The sequence below is a fragment of the Oncorhynchus nerka genome, linkage group LG21 (genome assembly GCF_034236695.1).
Source record: "Oncorhynchus nerka isolate Pitt River linkage group LG21, Oner_Uvic_2.0, whole genome shotgun sequence".
Lineage (NCBI taxonomy): Eukaryota > Metazoa > Chordata > Actinopteri > Salmoniformes > Salmonidae > Oncorhynchus > Oncorhynchus nerka.
Window position 1 is genome coordinate 525503 of NC_088416.1, and position 19529 is coordinate 545031.

The 19529-nt window shown below is 45.5% G+C and overlaps 1 protein-coding gene across 1 annotated transcript in view; it reads left to right on the forward strand.

Moving 5' to 3' along the window:
- Positions 1–6541, forward strand: part of LOC115123380 (glutamate receptor ionotropic, NMDA 2B-like) — a 60588-nt gene extending 54047 nt beyond the window's left edge. Inside the window, exons 4-6 of the mRNA XM_065006134.1 lie at positions 2404–2547; positions 4683–4953; positions 6345–6541. Of these exons, the coding sequence (XP_064862206.1) occupies positions 2404–2547; positions 4683–4953; positions 6345–6541 (612 nt within the window). The remainder of the gene's footprint in view (positions 1–2403; positions 2548–4682; positions 4954–6344) is intronic.
- The last annotated feature ends 12988 nt before the right edge of the window (positions 6542–19529 follow it).

Below are 19529 nucleotides of genomic sequence, written 5' to 3' on the forward strand. Positions count from 1 at the left end.
GGAAGTTATGGGAAGGGACAAACACAGCATACATACAATAACACTCACCTTAGAAATGTATATGACCCTCAGAACATATGGAACGTAGTCAAAATAGCAACGGATTTCAATAGAAAGGTTAGAGTTTAAGGGTGCGCCTGTGATGCGTCTGTGCACAAGCATATTATTTTAACACAGTTATTTCAAGTGAAGTGTTTCCTGACTGTCAACGTTTCAGGATTAATCCCCCAACCTCCCCTATTCTACTTCCACACTTCCGTCCCCCATTGACATGGAATGTGATTACCTCATCAAAGCAGAAGCTAGGTAACGGATCAAGCCATATCTGTCCCTGTGGGGGAGGTGGGAGATGTAACAGGGCGGGAAGTGGGCTTTGATGTGGAGTGGAGCGAGTAGACCTGAGCCAGGGAGAGTTCAGCACAGCCTGCTGCATGAGTAACATGGAGCCACAACCTATGGACACGCCCATACACACAGAGTCACACACAGAGCTGTCACATAGGCAGGCCAGGCTTGCTTGCACACGGGAACATGCAGATATAGTATGGATGTCACACATATTCATTCACAAACTAACGGTGTCGCTCACTCACTCACTCACTCACTCACTCACTCACTCACTCACTCACTCACTCACTCACTCACTCACTCACTCACTCACTCACTCACTCACTCACTCACTCACTCACTCACTCACTCACTGTGTACACGTACGGTGGGGACCAACGTTACACCCTTGATTAAGATTAGAAAAAATGACTATATAAAATGAATAATTAAAATACTGTGCTATATTGTATGCTAAAAAAAAACATTATTTTATACTTGTACAGTTGCTCAGAGAAAGAGATTTTGTTCAACAAGTAATCCTTTTTTTTGTCTTGAAAAAGTAGGGTTACAAATGATTGACAACCCTGTTTTCAATACCTTCAAATACCTCACCTTGGGAGGATAACGTAACTGAGCCTTTTTCTAAAATGTTTTATGAGTTGGAGAACACATTGGGAGGGATCCATACAGAATCCTTCCAGATCCTTGATATCCTTCGTCTGTGTTTTATGAGTTGGAGAACACATTGGGAGGGATCCATACAGAATCCTTCCAGATCCTTGATATCCTTCATCTGTGTTTTATGAGTTGGAGAACACATTGGGAGGGATCCATACAGAATCCTTCCAGATCCTTGATATCCTTCATCTGTGTTTTATGGGATTGTCCTCCTCAAATCAAACCACATGTTTTCAATTGGTTTCAAGTCTGGAAACTTGATTATGTGGCCAGTTAACCATTTATTTTGTGGATTTGTATGTATGCTTGGTGTTATTGTCTTCCTGGAAGAGGAATGGTCTAAGATTCATCCCAATGTGTTCTCCAACTCATTAAACATTTTGGGAAAGGCTTAGTGCCATTATCCTTGTAAGGTGAGGTATTGAAAACAGGGGTGTCAGTACTATTGACCCCTGCCTTTTTGAGAGAAAAAAATGCATCTATTTCTCTGAGCAATTGTATTAGTATAAAATAATATACTTTTCCATTTGTGTAGCATACAGTACAGCTCAGTATTTGAATTATTTATTTTATACAGTAATATTTTCTTATCTTTGTGTCAATCATTTCAAACCCCACTGTACATATGAGCAGATTCACGCAGACACACACACACACACACAAACACAAACACAAACACACACACACACACACACACACACACACACACACACACACACACACACACACACACACACACACACACACACACACAGGCATGTTTGTTTTACTATCCTTATGGGGACCAAACAATTGATTCCCATTCAGAATCCTATTTTCCCTAACCCCTAACCCCTAAACCTAACCTTAAACCCTAACCACTAACCCTAATTCTAACCCTAATCCTAATTGTAACCCTAACCCTAACCGTAAACCTAACCCCTAAACCTAAAATAGCCTTTTTCGTTGTGGTGACCGGTGAGATGTCCCCACTTATCAGAATTTTCCATGTTTTACTATCCTTGTGAGGACACATACGCACACTCAGAATCTCGCTCACACTCCCTCACTAGTAATCATACACACACTCCCCCACTGACAAACTCATGAACACAAATAGACCCCTGACGTTCAGCTGATGCTGGGCGTGACCTCTTCATACAGTTCCTCTGATGTCCCCTCCAGTCCCTTAGTTCCATAAATAATGCATCTCAACCATCACGTCCTCATGGGTGACTGAACAACATCGCCCCCTGGACCTCCCTTGTGTCTCCAGATGTTGTTTGTGTGTGTGGCCGCCCCACGTGCTGTACGTGTACTATCCTCCTTTACATCTCATTTCCGTTTGACCGTTGACCTGACGTCCCGTTCTTCTGTCTTCCCTCTCGCTCTTCTCTCTCTTCCCCGTGTTTGCAGGACGACCACTCCATGTTCTTCCAGTTTGGCCCGTCCATAGAGCAGCAGGCCTCCATCATGCTGAAGATCATGGAGGAATACGACTGGTACATCTTCTCCATCGTCACCACCTACTACCCCGGATACCAGGACTTTGTCAACAAGGTGAGGCAGACCAGACCTGGGTTCAAACACTATTGGAAATCAGTTCAAAAACGCTATGTATACAAAAGTATGTGGACACCCTTTCAAATGAGTGGATTCGGCTATTTCAGCCACACACGCTGACAGGTGTATAAAATCGAGCACACAGCATTCCAATCTCCATAGACAAACATTGGCAGTAGAATGGCTTTACGGACGAGCTCAGTGACTTTTAACGTGACACCGTCATAGGATGCCACCTTTCCAACAAGTCAGTTCATCTAATTTCTGCCCTGCTAGTGCTGTTATTGTGATGTGGAAACGTCTAGGAGCAACAACGGCTCAGCTGCGAAGTGGTAGGCCACACAAGCTCACAGAATGGGACCGACAAGAGCTGAAGCGCGCAGCGCGTAAAAATTGTCTGTCCTCCGCAACACTCACTACTGAGTTCCAAAATGCCTCTGCAAGCAACGTCAGCACAAGAAGTGTTCGTCGTGAGCTTCATGAAATGAGTTTCCATGGCCGAGCAGCCGCACACAAGCCTAAGATCACTATGTGCAATGCCAAGCATCGGCTGGAGTGGTGTAAAGCTTGCCGCCATTTATTCTCTGGAGCAGTGGAAACGCGTTCTCTGCAGTGATGAATCACGTTTCACCATCTGGCAGTCCGACGGATGAATCTGGATTTGGCAGATGCCAGGAGAACGCTACCTGCCCGAATGCATAATGCCAACTGTAAAGTTTGGTGGAGGAGGAATAATGTTCTGGGGCTGTTTTTCATGTTTCGGGCTCCTTAGTTCCAGTGAAGAGAAATCATAACGCTACAGCATTCAATGACAGTCTAGATGATTCTGTGCTTCCAAATTTGTGGCAACAGTTTGGGGATGGCGCTTTCCAGTTTCAGCATGACAATGCCCTGTGCACAAAGCAAGATCCATACAGAAATGGCTTTTCGAGATCGGTGTGGAATAACTTGACTGGCCTGTACAGAGCCATGACCTCAACCCCACCAAAAACCATCGGAACTAATTGGAACACCGACTGCGAGCAAGGCTTAATCGCCCAACATCAGTGCCCGACCTCATTAATGCTCTTGTGCCAGAATGGAAGCAAGTCCCCGCAGCAATGTTCCAATATCTAGTGGAAAGCCTTCCCAGAAGAGTGGAGGCTGTTATAGCAGCAAAGGGGGACCAACTCTATATTAATGCCCATGATTTTGGAATGAGATGTTCCACGAGCGGATGTCCACATACTTTTGGTCATGTAGTGTACTTTGGCTGAGCTTGATTGAGCTTGCCTGTTGCAATGAACTAAAAGAAAAGTCTCATGTTCAAACCCTGCACATCTGGCACTCCAAGCAAAGTATTTTAAAAATGGCATCCATGTTCTCCTGTTTCTATATCTTATTCATCATTGTTCCTATGAAAACACTATGAGAGATGCCCCACACCCAACCTGTTGTTCCTATGAAACCCCTATGAGAGATGCCCCACACCCAACCTATTGTTCCTATGAAACCCCTATGAGAGATGCCCCACGCCCAACCTGTTGTTCCTATGAAACCCCTATGAGAGATGCCCCACACCCAACCTGTTGTTCCTATGAAACCCCTATGAGAGATGCCCCACACCCAACCTGTTGTTCCTATGAAACCCCTATGAGAGATGCCCCACACCAAACCTGCCAGGACCTAAAGGGGTGGCAGGGTAGCCTAGTGGTTAGAGCGTTGGACTAGTAACCGGAAGGTTGCAACCCACTGTTCCTAGGCAGTCATTGAAAATACAAATTTGTTCTTGACTGACTTGCCTAGTTAAATAAAGGTAAAAAAATATATATATATTTTTTTAAAAAGCTCAAGTACAACCCTAGAGCTGAACTGGCACACTACTAGTCTTACACCTGCACAGCTAAACCCAAGAGAGGAGCCAGAAAGACAGACAGACAAACAAACTGTTTACTTTTCAAGTGGTGTTTCTTGTGTGGATATTGGAACTGAACGTCAATACTTTTCTTTCCTCGTCTTCCTCCTCCTTCTCCCTCTCTCCTCTTCTTTTCCTCATCCTCCCTCACTCTTCTACCTCCTCCTCCCCTCTCTCTTCTTCCTTCTCCTCCCTCTCTCCTCTCCCCACACCCCCCTTTCCCTCTCCCCCACCATAGATCCGGAGCACCATAGAGAACAGTTTTGTGGGCTGGGAGCTAGAAGAAGTCCTCCTGTTGGACATGTCTGTGGATGACGGAGACGCTAAGATCCAGAACCAGATGAAGAAGCTGCAGAGTCCTGTCTACCTGCTTTACTGCACCAAGGAGGAGGCCTACACCATCTTTGAGGTGGCAAACTCTGTGGGATTGACGGGATACGGGTACACCTGGATCGTACCGTCGCTAGTGGCCGGCGACGCCGATAATGTCCCCGCCGTGTTTCCCACAGGTAGTTACTGGATGGGGTTAGAATGGGGGTCAGCAGAAGGGTAAAAAGTTAAGGTGCATACTGTTCCAGGAGTAGTTTATTCTCCTAAACGGAAAATACAAAACTGATCTTAGATCAGCGTTTCTGGGAAACTTCATCCTACTCTGGGTGAACTCAGCTATAAAGGGTGTTAGATTTTGGGATTACAAACCAGTTTTTAATTCATGTGGCACCTCTGTTATTTGAGATGGCTCTCTTAAACCTCTTGCTCCTACCTGACACGCAGGCGTCCCATCTAGACATCTGGAAATGCAAATGCGCTACGCTAAATGCTAATAGTACTAGTTAAAACTCAAACGTTCATTAAACTACACATGCAGGGTAGTGAATTAAAGCTACACTCGTTGTGAATCCAGGCAACAAGTCAGATTTTTAAAATGCTTTTCGGCGAAAGCATGAGAAGCTATTATCTGATAGCATGTAACACCCCAAAAGACCCGCAGGGGACGTAAACAAAATAATTAGCATAGTCGGCGCTACACTAAACGCACCAATAAAATATAAAACATTCATTACCTTTGACCATCTTCTTTGTTGGCACTCCTAGATGTCCCATAAACATCACTATTGGGTCTTTTTTTCGTTTAAATCGGTCCATATATAGCCTAGATATCAATCTATGAAGACTGTAATCAAGGAAAAAACATTGTTTTATAACGCGACGTCATTTTTTTAAATTAAAAAAGTCTACGATAAACTTTCACAAAACACTTCGAAATACTTTTGTAATGCAACTTTAGGTATTAGTAAACGTTAATAAGCGATCAAATTGATCACGAGGCGATGTAAATTCTATAGCTCTACGTCTGGAAATAATGTCCGGGTAAATCTCAACCAAAATATCCGGTCGGAGACCTGAAGAAATGGGCTGTCTCTTGTTCGTTTGACCAAGAAACAAAGACTAGGCAAATGACAAGACTGTTGACATCGTGTGGAAGCTGTAGGTATTGCAACCTCAGCCCCATTAAATGTGGTTCACCTTTATCAATCGGTTCAAGTCGCGCATGGATATATTTTTCCATTTTCAGTGATCAGATTTTCCTGCACTTTTCGATGAAACGCACGTTCTGTTATAGTCACAGCCGTGATTTAACCAGTTTTATAAACGTCTGAGTGTTTTCTATCCACACATACTAATCATATGCATATACTATATTCCTGGCATGAGTAGCAGGGCGCTGAAATGTTGCGCGATTTTTAACAGAATGTTCGAAAAAGTAAGCCCTAAGCTTAAGTGGTTTTAACCTCTCTCTCCACCTCCCACCTTTTCACCCCTCATCCTTCCACATCTTCCCCTACCCCCCCATTTTCTTCTCTTTTTCCCTCTCTCTCTCGCTCTCTCCTTCTCTCAGGGCTAATTTCGGTGTCGTATGACGAATGGGACTACAGTTTGGAGGCTCGGGTGCGGGATGCAGTGGCTGTCATCGCCATGGCGACCTCCACCATGATGCTGGACCGGGGGCAACACACGCTGCTCAAGTCAGGCTGCAACGAGACCCCTAACAAGAAGGGCTCTAAACAAGGCAACTCCAATGAAGTGCTCAAGTGAGTGCCCTAGATATGGGGGTAGAAACATAGGGTATAGTATAGTAGAGACTATAAGGGCGCTACTGACCTGCAAAACGACTAACCATCATCTAAAACGGACACTTACCTTAACCAAACACTTAACCCTGACCGTAACCCTAACCAAATTTGAGCCAATTCTGAAATGAAATATCGGTTTGCAGGTCAGGAGTGTCCATATAGCCTTTTCCTTATAGTACACACACACCTAGACACACATACAATACCCATGCACATACACACACTCACACACATACGCACACACAGACCTTTGAGGAACATTGTCCTCTGTTTAGTCATCCCAGCAGAACCTGAAGAGGTGGATATGTGCAGTCTTGTACAACAGCCTTCGTCTTATCTTACCATTAACCACAATAATCATGAAAGAAAACACATTTCTCTTTCTTCATTTACTTGTTTTGTTATCTGACGCATTACAGTACAGAACATTACAGTACAGAACATTACAGTACACTCAGTACATGAATAATTAATCTCCATTTAACTTCATAGGGCTTTGCTTTTAGTGCCTGCATTGTTCATATATTGTGTAACTAATTGAATGCTTGGGGACAAACGGATTAAATTAAAAGAGGTCCAAAGAACAGTAGGAGGTTAGGAGGTGTGTGTGTGTGTCTGTGTGTGTTTTGTGTGTTTTGTGAGAGTGTGTGTTTTGTGTGTTTTGTGAGAGTGTGTGTTAGACTCCCTTCCTCTAGCACTGTTGTTGGGTTACTGATTGAGTTACATGTACAGTCGAATAAGGGTTGGGGATTATTAATGCTGCTCTTATGAGACAATATATACTCGTACAAATGCCTTTCCCCTCTCAATCCTCCACGTTCCTTTTCTAAAAATAAACATAATAGTATTTTTTGTGGTTGGTTTGGATTGTGGATTGGAATATGTGGGTTGTTGATTGTGTGTGTGTGTGTGTGTGTGTGTGTGTGTGTGTGTGTGTGTGTGTGTGTGTGTGTGTGTGTGTGTGTGTGTGTGTGTGTGTGTGTGTGAGATAAGCAACCTGGGTGAAAGTATAACACTTTTGGGATGTTTATTTGTTTTCTTATCAGATGCAGTTATGCGTACATGTCCCTCATCGCAACTTCCAAACAACAGGAATAAAATAACACAAACCCATGAATATTTCAATCCCCAACAGAGTTCCTTCTCTGTCACTGAGACCCAGAGTTGGTAGTTAGGGCCTGGCATTCAATCTTCCTCCTGGAGTACACCTGGGACCCTTGTCAAAACCTTACACACACGCGCGCGCGCGCACACGCACGCACGCACGCACGCACGCACACACACACACACACACACACACACACACACAGCAGAGTCCCCTTACTTATGATAAGACACTAATAATATAGGTCCTATTTGACAGTGAATCAGCCCAGAAACATATAATTAAAAAAAGAGAATAATGAAATGGCTTGGATGCCCCTACCCTCCTCCCAACCCCCTCCTGGCTGCCCCTTCCTCCCCCTTTCACCCCTCAACTCCTCCCCTAACTCCTGGAAAACCTTCCCCCACCACCCCCCCAACCCCCCAGTAACAGACATTATGCCCTGTAGGCTCTATGTGCATGACTCAGGAACGTGGTGGATCCATGCCACCGGAGGATAGATAGTGTAATGCTAGATTTGCATGCCATGCTGTCAGACAGTGATGGACTACAGCAGGGGGGGCTCAGTGACTCACACTCTCTGTTTGGGGAGGAAGTGTGGTGTTGTGTCTATGTCTGTATGTATGTCTGTGTCTGTCTGTGTGTGTGTGTGTGCATGTGAGTGTGTGCGTGCCTGTGTATCACATTCTCTGCTGGTTTTCGGGGGGCAGGTTGACCTCATGGGGATATAGCCTATGACTGGAGGGTTCACTCATGTTTCTCCCTCCCTGCCACTGAGGAGAGGACAGAACAGGAGGTATTGTGTAATGAGAAAATGTGCTGGAAGTGGTTTTGGATGATGAGCTGCTATGGGGCTTATTGGTGTGTATGACTAGGGAGGCAGAGAGAGGGGAGAGGTGTGGGATGAGAAGAAGTGTGTATGTGTGTACGTGTGTGTGTGCGTGCGTGGGGGAGGGGAGGAAGTGTGTAATTGTCTCTTATACATACAGTACCAGTCAAACATTTGGACACACTTACTCATTCAAGGGTTATTCTTTATTTGTACTATTTTCTACATTGTAGAATAACACCGAAGACATCAAAACTATGAAATAACACATATCGAATCATGTAGTAACAAAAAAAGTGTTAAAGAAATCAAAATATACTTTAGATTTTAGATTGTTCAAAATTGCCACCCTTTGCCTTGATGACAGCTTTGCACACTCTTGGCATCTCTCAACCAGCTTCACCTGGAATGCTTTTCCAACAGTCTTGAAGGAGTTCCCACATATGCTGAGCACTTGTTGGCTGCTTTTCCTTCACTCTGTGGTCCAACTCATCCCAAACCATCTCAATTGGGTTGAGGTCGGGTGATTGTGGAGGCCAGGTCATCTGATGCAGCACTCCATCACTCTTCTTCTTGGTCAAATAGCCCTTACACAGCCTGGAGGTGTGTTGGGTCATTGTCCTGTTGAAAAAAAATGATAGTCCTAGTAAGTGCAAACCAAATGGGGTGGCGTATCGCTGTGGTAGCCATGCTGGTTAAGAGTGCCTTGAATTCTAAATAAATCACAGACAGCGTTACAGCAAAGCACCACCATCACACCTCCTCCTCCTCCATGCTTCACGGTGGGAACCACACATGCGGAGATCATCCGTTCACCTACTCTGCGTCTCACAAAGACACAGCAGTTGGAACCAAAAATCTCAAATTTGGACTCATCAGTCCTCAGGACAGATTTCCACCAGTCTAATGTCCATTGCTAGTGTTTTTTGGCCCAAGCAAGTCTCTTCTTATTGTTTGTGTCCTTTTAGTAGTGGTTTCTGCAGAAATTCCATCATAAAGGCTTGATTCACACCGACTCATCTGAACAGTTGATGTTGAGATGTGTCTGTTACTTAGACTCTATGAAGCATTTATTTGGGCTGCAATTTCTGAGACTGGTAACTGTAATGAGTTAAATCCGGGTTTTCCTTTCCTGTGGTGGTCCTCATAAGAGCCAGTTTCATCATAGCGTTTGATGGTTTTTGCGACTGCAATTGAAGAAACTTTCAAAGTTCTTGAAGTTTTCCACATTGACTGACAATCATGTCTTAAAGCAATGATGGACTGTCATTTCTCTTTGCTTATTTGAGCTGTTCTTGCCATAATATGGACTTTGTATTTTACTGTATATGGCTATCTTCTGTGTACCACCCCTACCTTGTCACAACACAACTGATTGGCTCAAACACAAACCTGGCCCGTTTCCTGTTGCTCAGGGCAACATATTTTCCCAGAATTCTCAACGTGCGTGTGGATCTACTTTCCGGGGGGGAGGTCTTATCTCTACAAAGTGGAGACTGCACCCCTCGGTGGTTCCCCAGATATGGGACCGGATCAGCATGGCCAATGTAGATCTTAAACATCGCAAGAAAATGCACATTGTTGTCTGTTCTTCTCAATGAGGGATCTTGGCGCTCCTTTGGGAACGGATGCTTTGGCGTATCAGTGGCCTCGTACCCTGCGCTATGCGTTTCCTCCGATGCATCTGATTCAAGCCACCGTGGGGAGGGTCTTTCAGAAGGGTCTGTTGTTGATTGTTGTGTCTCCCCGTTGGCCCAGACAACCTTGGTTCCCGGTGATCATGCGCCTGTTGGTCTGGGACCCGTGGAGGGTTCCGTGTCTTCGGGATCTATTGTCCCAGGCAGAGTTTGGCACCCACGACCACATATATGGGATCAGATGGTTTGGCCCCTGAAAGGTTGAATTTGACGGGGAACTAGGGGTTTACTCTTGAACGTGATTACGACTGTACAGTTGGCGCGTCACACACTCTATGAGAGGGTTGTATACATATAAGTGGCGTGCGTTTGAGGGTTGGTGTCTGGTTAAAGGAGTTTCTCCTTTTCAAAGCTCTTTGGTGGACATGTTGATGTTCTTGCAATAACTTTTTGAGCAGGGCCTTTTTCACATTGAAGGTATATATAGCAGCCATCTCGGTGTGTCATGTAGGGATTGACAGCACTACCCAGTGGTCTCATCCTCTGGGGGTGCGGTACCTGAAAGGCATGCGTTGGCTCAGACCAGTGTCTGAGTGGCACCGATCTGGGACCTGGCTTTGGTCCTGGACACTCTGTCTGAGCCTCCGTTTGAACCATTGAAGTCTGTGGACCTGCTATGTAGCGTGCGTTGGCGCTTCACTCACAACAGGGGTTCTGTTGTTTTGAACATGCGGTTCCTGGTACGATTTCTGATATTTCAGGCTTACAAGGTAAGTATTGTTCTTAGAACTGTGGGGTTTATGGACTGCAGTGGCAGCATGGCAGTGTGCATAGCCAAGTTGCAGCAGTTTCTGGTTCCCTATATGCTTCACGGAGTCGTGGCAGAACGACAACAATATCAACATACAGCTGGCTGGTTATACGATGTACCAGCAGGATAGAACAGCTGCGTCTGGTAAGACAAGGGACAGCGGTCTAAGTATTTTTGTAAACAACAGCTGGTGCATGATATCTAAGGAAGTCTCAAGCCATTGCTCGCCTGAGGTAGAGTTCCTCATGATAAGCTGCAGACCACATTACCTACCGAGAGAGTTTTCATCTGTATTCTAAGTAGCTGTTTACATACCACCACAGTCAGAGGCTGGCAACAAGATAGCATTGAATGAGCTGTATTCCGCCGTTAGCAAAGAAGAAAACGCTCACCCAGAGGCGGTGCTCCTAGTAGCCGGGGACTTTAATGCAGGGAAACTTAAATCAGTGTTACCTCATTTCTATCAACATGTTAAATGTGCAACCAGAGGGAAAATAATTCTGGAGCACCTATACTCCACACAGAGATGCATACAAAGCTCTCCTTCGCCCTCCATTCGGCAAATCTGACCATAATCCTATCCTCCTGATTCCTGCTTACAAGCTAAAATGTAAGCAGGAATCACCAGTGACTAGATCAATAAAAAAATTGTCAGAGGAAGCAGATCCTAAGCTACAGGACTGTTTTGCTAGCACAGACTGGAATATGTTCCGGGATTCCTCCAATGGCATTGAGGAGTACAGGACATTTGTCATTGGCTTCATCAATAAGTGCATTGATGACGTTGTCCCCACAGTGACTGTACGTACATACACCAACCAGAAGCCATGGATTACAGGCAACATCTGCACTGAGCTAAAGCTGCCGCTTTCGAGGAGCGGGACTCTAACCCTGGAGCTTTTAAGAAATCCCGCTATGCCCTCCGATGAACCATCAAATAGGCAAAGCGTCAATACAGACTAAGACCGAGTCGTACTACACCGGCTCTGATGCTCGTCGGATGTGGCAGGGCCTGCAAACCATTACAGACTACAAAGGGAAGCACAGCCGAGAGCTGCCCAGTGACACGAGCCTACCGGACGAGCTAAACTACTTCTGTGCTCGCTTTGAGGCAAATAACACTGAAACATGCATGAGAGCTGTCATTAGTGCTGAAAATGCACTTTTTTCCGGGTGTTGCTACGGGGTCCCTGAAAGAGCTATTGGACAGAAACTAGGGTCCGTCTCTATGGCCCGAGGCGGTTTCAGTGCAACTAGTCTTGTGATTCTGGGACTTTTCTAAATGTCGCCATTTTTGCAATGTTCAAAATGAATTGAAGTAATTGAAAATAGAGGCTGTTTCTCAGGCTGAGAACCTTCTACAGCCACATAACTCACTGTGCACTATCAACTTAAGCTTTATAACATATATATAAAGTTTCTGAACTCTAGGTCTGACGGTTCTTTGATGGTGCGAACACCGGTATCTATTGCAAGCTCTGTGTGTCTGTAAGCCCCACACTGTTACTCCATCCTGGCTGTGTGTGTGTGAGTTTTTCTTGTACATCTGATGGGAGAAATGACTGATTTACAGTTCATGAGGGTTGCCTCATCACACATGAAATTTTAGAAAGATGTGACCTTTTTAACCCTTCGAAACAGCCCCTACAACCCCAATTTAAGGCACTTCCCGTTGTCACAGGAAGCTGAAAGTAACACAGGCTCTGTGTGTCTGTAAGCCTCACACTGTGTCACTCCCCATTGACTGTGGTTGTGTGCGTGAGTTCAGAAAATCACGTAGAGCTCCGAAACCCACATTAAACAGATTAATCTGAACACGCCACAACTGGATTTATAACTTGTTTGAAAAAAAAACATTTCTTTAACCATCACCAAACGGACATTCAATTATTTCTCGTAAATTACGATAGATAAATGGCTGGTTCTTTTTTTCCTTACACGTGTAGGTTTTTGTAGTTTGACGTGAAGTGGTCAAATTAGCTCTGTATGACCGTTTTTGACCTTTAATCCCAGGAAATGGGCCTCACGGAGTTTCATTTTCGAAGTCTTTTCGGTTTAGGAGAAACGCCCATGTCCATTTGGTGATGTTTTGACCATTTGCAATAAGCAGCCAGTCGCCATCTGGTGGAATTTTCTAGTACAGCGGAAAAATGACCAACATTTAAAAATGTTATAAAAGGAAACCAAATGTCCGAGAGACTATTCGATGACTTCCCGGAAGACCGAGCCCTGGGGCACGACCTGAGGCCTCTTGTAAGGGGCCGTACATTTGCAATATGGAGATCCTCATCAACCATATGTGTAATGCCACTCGCGTCCCTTATGTAGTTTAGTGGCTCGTAAGTAAGCATTTCGCTGTAAGGTTGTATTCTGTTGTATTCGGCACATGTGACTAATACAATTTGATTTGATCTTGATTTGCTTTATATGGGGCTCTGATAGCTCAGGCCTCATGAGGCTCTGACAGTCCAGGCTTCTCGGGTAAGTATTTGAGAAAAAGGTGGCTTCTATAACCCCTTTTTGGAGCCGGTGGAACCTGTGTGTGCTTGGCCTACCGTGGGCCACCTAGTTTGGTACACTCTTAGCCGGCTTCGGGTGTGATTGTATGCCCCCATAGCATGTTAAACCAAGTGACCGACTGAAAATAAACGTGCAGTTATGAATATAACTACTGTTCCCTGAAGGAGGGAACTAGGTATAAGGTATTTGCCCCCACGCTGTCAAGGGGGTTGGGCTCGCTGAAGAGCAGTACTGAATTGAGGAAATTAATGCAAACCCTGGGTGTGATTGTCCCGTTGGATGTGATTTCAGTTCTTCAGGTGAATATGACTGGTCGTTGACTCTCCATAGTACGTTATACCTTGTTCCCTCCTTTAGGGAACAGTAGTTGAAAGATTAGTGGAATCTGTGTGGATAGCTGGACAGGTAGGATGACTGACAGTGAAGGTGAACAGGTGAACAGGTGGCAATCTGGATTGCTTCTGGTGAAGAGGACTTGCTGTGACTGTACAGCTTGTGTGGAGAGAAGTAGATGGGATGGACCTTGCACAGCCCAACTCAAGGATGTATGGACAGCAATGGGTCCTCCTTCTGGTCCAGGCTCAGTCGGGGTGACGAGATGTGGGTGGTCTGACCCAATCAGGATAAGTGGCGCTACTCTGGCCAGGTTAGGAAGAGGCAATCCTCGTAGATGAGGATATTGTTTCTGTAGAACACTTACCGGGCAGGAGTGCTCTGCGAGATTCAAGCCATCTGCCGTGAAGGCATTGATGATGTTATAGGCCACGTCCCTGTTTCCTGAAGGTGAAATGCTAAAGGTTACAGCAGAGCCTTTCATTTGGATAACATCATGTCGCACCGTTCTGAGATTAAGGGTCTCGGGGGTCCCTTCCACGTTAAACTGACGGGTGGCCGCGGTGAGAATGATTGTTCTTTCTGACCCATCATCTAGAACGGCGAATGTATCAATGCTTCTCCCTTCACTTTGCAGAGTGACCTTGACCACCTTCAACATGACCCTTGGAGACCGGTTCTGCTGGTCGAGGTACAGCTCCTTTGCAGCTCCTACCATGAGCATACTCTGCTCCTTCTGTGCTTGGGGAATTAGATCATGCAACACGGTGAGATGGATTCCTTTACAGCGGTTGCAGGGTTTCCTCAATGTGCAGGTCTCCACCTTATGGCTACGGGCACACTTGTAGCATCGCTCGCCTGAAGTGATCCAGGCCTTCAATTGAGTTTGAGTGAGCTTTTTTACTCTGGGGCATGAGCCAAGGAAGTGCCCCTTACTATTGCAATATGGGCAGTAAGGCTGGAATTTGATGTTCTTGCTCTTGTGAGGGGTCTTCTTCCCGGGTTCCTCTCCGGCCTCACTATTTAAGTACATGGTTGTGGGATTTGGCCTTTTCTGTCCCTGCTGGCGTTCAAACTCCTTCCTTCCCCCGGTGGCTATGGCGGAGATTGTGGCCTGGTGAGCGATGCTCTTCGCCTTTGCCTTCACCTCCAACCATGCGGCCAGGTCTCTGAGAGCATAGGTGCTTCTCGAGCCCTCTTTCAGGATGCCCTTATTCAAACAATGTTCAATGAAACTGTCTCTGAGGTACACTGGAAGTTTGCTAAGAAGCCTGTCCACGTGGGAGCCACATTTAAGCTCGTTCCCGTCTTCTCCTTCAACGGATTGGAGCATCGAGGTCAGGGATTGGACAGCCAGGGAGAATTCCTGGAAGGCAGCATGGTCACCCATTTTAATTGGAGACGTGTTCAGGATGTCGTTTAGTTCATTCTGGACTAGCTGACGTGGCTCACCATATCTCGCCTTCAGGGCCTGGAGAGCTGCAGTGTATGGTGTCGCGAAGTGCATAAAGGATTGGGCCAGCCTGTATGCACTGGGAAACCGCAAATGATCCATTAGTACTTGGTATTTGTAGCGTTCTGACAGATGACTGTGAATACCCAGTAGACTCTCCAATGCCATTTCCAAAAGGACAAATTCACTCTCCTTTCCGTTTTCAAAGTATGGCAGTTTGGGTCTGGGAATTCCATAGGCTGAGGCTACTAGAAGTTTCATAATGTTGGCTCCCTCTTCTGGTTGCGTGAAGGATAAACCCGGGACTTCTGATGAGCCCACTGTGGCCTCATTGGGCCGGTCCCCTACTGTCCCAGACCCACCATTTGTGGCAGCCGGAATTGGGCGCGAGCCCTCCGACCTGTTGTTTGAGGACTGGCCTGGCCCTGGACGAAAGGAACGATTTGCCTTGGTCGGTAATTGGCGGAATGGCGAAGGAGTGATGCTTTGTCCAGATGGAGGAATGCTAACTTGTGTCACTGGCATAGAGGGCGTTGGCGGAGCGACCTGTCTCCCGTGCTCCGTGTTGGCTGTTGACCCCGGAGCCTCCGGGGACTGTGTGCCATGCTGTACCAGAGGGGCAGATTGGGAAAGAAAGGCAGACAGTTCAGGTCCATGTGGAGGGGTGGTCAGGTCAACTCCCTGTTCGTTCCTCTCCAGGAAGGATGTGACCATCCGTGCCTCCTCCAATTCCCTTCTGGCTTGACGGTGCTGTCGCTGCTGTGACAGGTCCTTGGCAATGAATTCCCGTTCCTGTAGAGCTTTACGGGCCTGCACATCCAATTGGTGACATCGTTCATCAGCCTGTCGTTCCTCCTCAATCTGACGCTCAATTTCTTCCAAAGCTAATAGTTTCATCCTCTCTTGTAGGACAGCGGTCTGTGAATCGCTGAGGGCTAGTGAATGGCGGCTGCCATGGCCACTTCCAAAGGGGTATCCACTGGTCGAACTCCCACTCCGTCTAGAGTGCTTCGATGATTTCCCATTAGTTAAGGAGTGAGCGGAGCCTGCCTCAGGAAGCTGGTCGACCTGTGCGGTGGGAGTTACCTCCTCCATAGGTTCTTCATGTAGACCAGTTTCCAGTCCTTGGCTCAAAGGAGATGGTCGATGGCTGAAACGTATAGTTGATCCATCAACTCTTTGAGCTTTGGTGGGCTTGCCCTTTGATGTCGGAAACTCGACCACATAATCCTTAAGACAACCAGGTGCTTGCCTGGTTCTTCTGGTGCTGCTGGTGGTTGAGGATGAAGCCTTTGTTGCTTTAGGCTTAGCTCCTGGATATTTCCTTTGTTCCAAGACCTTTCCCTCAGCTGCTCTCTCCTCCTCTCTTCTTCCTTCCAGTGGAGACAATTCTTCCCTCTCCGCCTCCATTTCCTTTTCACCTGTCTTTGGTTCAGTCATCATCCAGCTCGAAGGACCATTGTAAGATTAGTGGAATCTGTGTGGGTAGCTGGACAGGTAGGATGACTGACAGTGAAGGTGAACAGGTGGTCACGTGTCAGGTGACAGAGGAATGTATGAGACTGAGGCAGGAATTCCTTTAACCATAAAGTGGTATATTTACTGAGTAGTGTGGATTCATGGACGCACAGAACTTCTGGATCAGATGGAGTTAAGGAAGAGAAAGCAGCGAGATCAGGCGATGGCAATTTCCTCCTTTTATGGAGTTGAGATCTGTCGGACATTTCCACCTGAATTAAAGCGCCCCTGGCCCAGCTGAGTAAATGGCAATGAATTAAAGGATTATTCCACCAACTCCATGGGCCTTTTCTACAGTAGTTATAGTCATAACTGTATGTTTCCTTTCCGTCGGTCACTCAGTATAACATATCATGTTATATAACATACATCCTTTCAAGTGAGTTTTGTAAGGATCGAGGCAGGAGATGAGAAGCAGGTACAGGGAGTGAAGGTTTAATATAGACAGACAAGCAATGGAACAAGAATACAATTTGGACATAAACACAACGCGACAAACAATGCTACTAGAGGGAACAACACAGAGGAGCAGACGTATATGCAGGGGTAATCAACAACGTGAAGGAGTCCAGGTGAGTCCAATGAGCGCTGCTGCGCGTAATGATGGTGGCAGGTGTGTGTAAAGAAGGGTAGCCTGGTGCCCTCGAGCTCCAGGGAGGGGGAGGGGGAGCAGGCGTGACAACCTTAGAATCTAGATATTGTGTTTCTATTCCTGTGCTCTACACACACACACACACACACGCACGCACGCACGAACGCACGAAACACAACACACACATCTATGTACTACACAACACTCTACTGTAAAATATGTGGTGCCCACGGTGGTCTAACACTCCTGCAGGTCGCTCATGCGTGTAGTACGTCTGGCATGTTTTTCTCATCCTATTTCACCGATAAAGTGGTTTTTACCTCAGGCTGTTTTAGGCAAGGACTGCATCATAGAAGCTCTAAATGGTTGCCACACACACACACACACACACACACACACACACACACACACACACACACACACACACACACACACACACACACACACACCAACCAATCTCGTCTCTTCATCTCAGGGCTGAGTGGAGGTATAGAATGAGAGAATACAGCCATCATTTTGTTGGCTAATAAATCATTGTCCTTTTTATTGGGGTAGAGATGTATTTAGTGGACTATTTCATTGTGCTTTTTATTGGGGTAGAGATGTATTTAGTGGACTATTTCATTGTGCTTTTGGGCTATTGAGTTAACATGTCCTCTCCTTTTGACAAAACCTTATAGAACTGGATGAGAGAACCCATCCCTATCTTTCGGTCTTTCGCTTTTGTGGTTTCGCTTTTGTGGTTTCTATCTTTCCTTTTTAATTTTCACTCTTTTTATGTTACCTTTATCTCCTTTTCAGTCTCTCTCTTTGTCCGTTTCCTCTACCTCATTCCCACTTTCCAATCTCTCTTTCTTTCATTCACTCCTGTTTCCTCTCCCTTTCTTCCTGCTTCTCATTATCAGCACCGTTCGCTCCTCTGCTCGTATGCAGTCCATTCCTGCCAAAAAGCTCTTTCAATTAGCTGAAGTTGAATCGGAAGGCCCTCCATTCCACTCCTCTCTCTCTACCTCTAGAAAGCATTGTGTGTGTGGAAGGCAGCCGCCAGCACCTCCTCTTCCCTGACACTCTCCCTATCAGACTAGTTATCTCCTATCTTTCAACTCTACTACACACGGCTACTCTGTCTTTGTTTCTCTCTCTGTCTCTCTCAATTCAGTTCAATTCAAAGGGCTTTATTGGCATGGGAAACATATGTATCTCGCTCTCTCTCTGTCACTCTCTTTCTCTCTGTGTCTCTGTCGCTATATTTCTCTCTTGCTGCCTCTCATAACCTCTCTCTCTCATGTCGCTCTGTCTCTGCCTCTCATAACCTCTTTCTGTTTACCTCTCTCTGTCTCGGTCTCTCTCACAACTTCTCTCTCTCCCCCTTCCTGCTCTCTCTCCTTCTCCAAATAATTTGTCCATATTTACTCTATAGATGTGACGTATTATTCATACATAAACATTCATTCATAATTCAATTCAATTCAATTGACTTTATTGACATGGTAAGTTCAGTATTACTTACATTGTCAAAGTATACATATTGAAAAAAAAACATATTTATATATAAAATATATATTTATTTATTTATATATATATATATAAATGGTGGGACCAACAGCAATAATAATAGTAGTAGTGGACATGGGATTACCATTAACAACAACTACAACAATATTAATGAGAACAACAATACATTAAAGCTATGGTAGTAGACCAGTGTCAACATGACTGAGAAGACACATGACGTGGTATGAAAGACAAAGCAAAACAAGATGGGAAATATTATCGACATTACTTTGTACTTTTCACTGGCTGCCCTCAGGTTGTGGCAGGAGGACACATATTTGGCTGCCAAAACTGCACATTTAGGCTTTTCACCCAATAAATATTTGATTTTTTCTTTTATCTTTTATAGTTTCAAATTCTTTGTATTGAATTATAATTTTGGGAAAGAAATATTCTCTCAGGTCTGAGTATTTGTCACAGTGTAATAGGAAATGCAGCTCTGTCTCTACCTCTCCCCTGGAGCAGAGTGAGCACAGCCGAGGACAGGCAGCCAGGTTTGTCTGTGACGACCGGTCTCTATAGCCATACTGTGCTCACCTAGTCAATGTTTTCCTCAGTTTTCTATCAGTCACAGTGGTCAGATAGTCTGCCACCATCA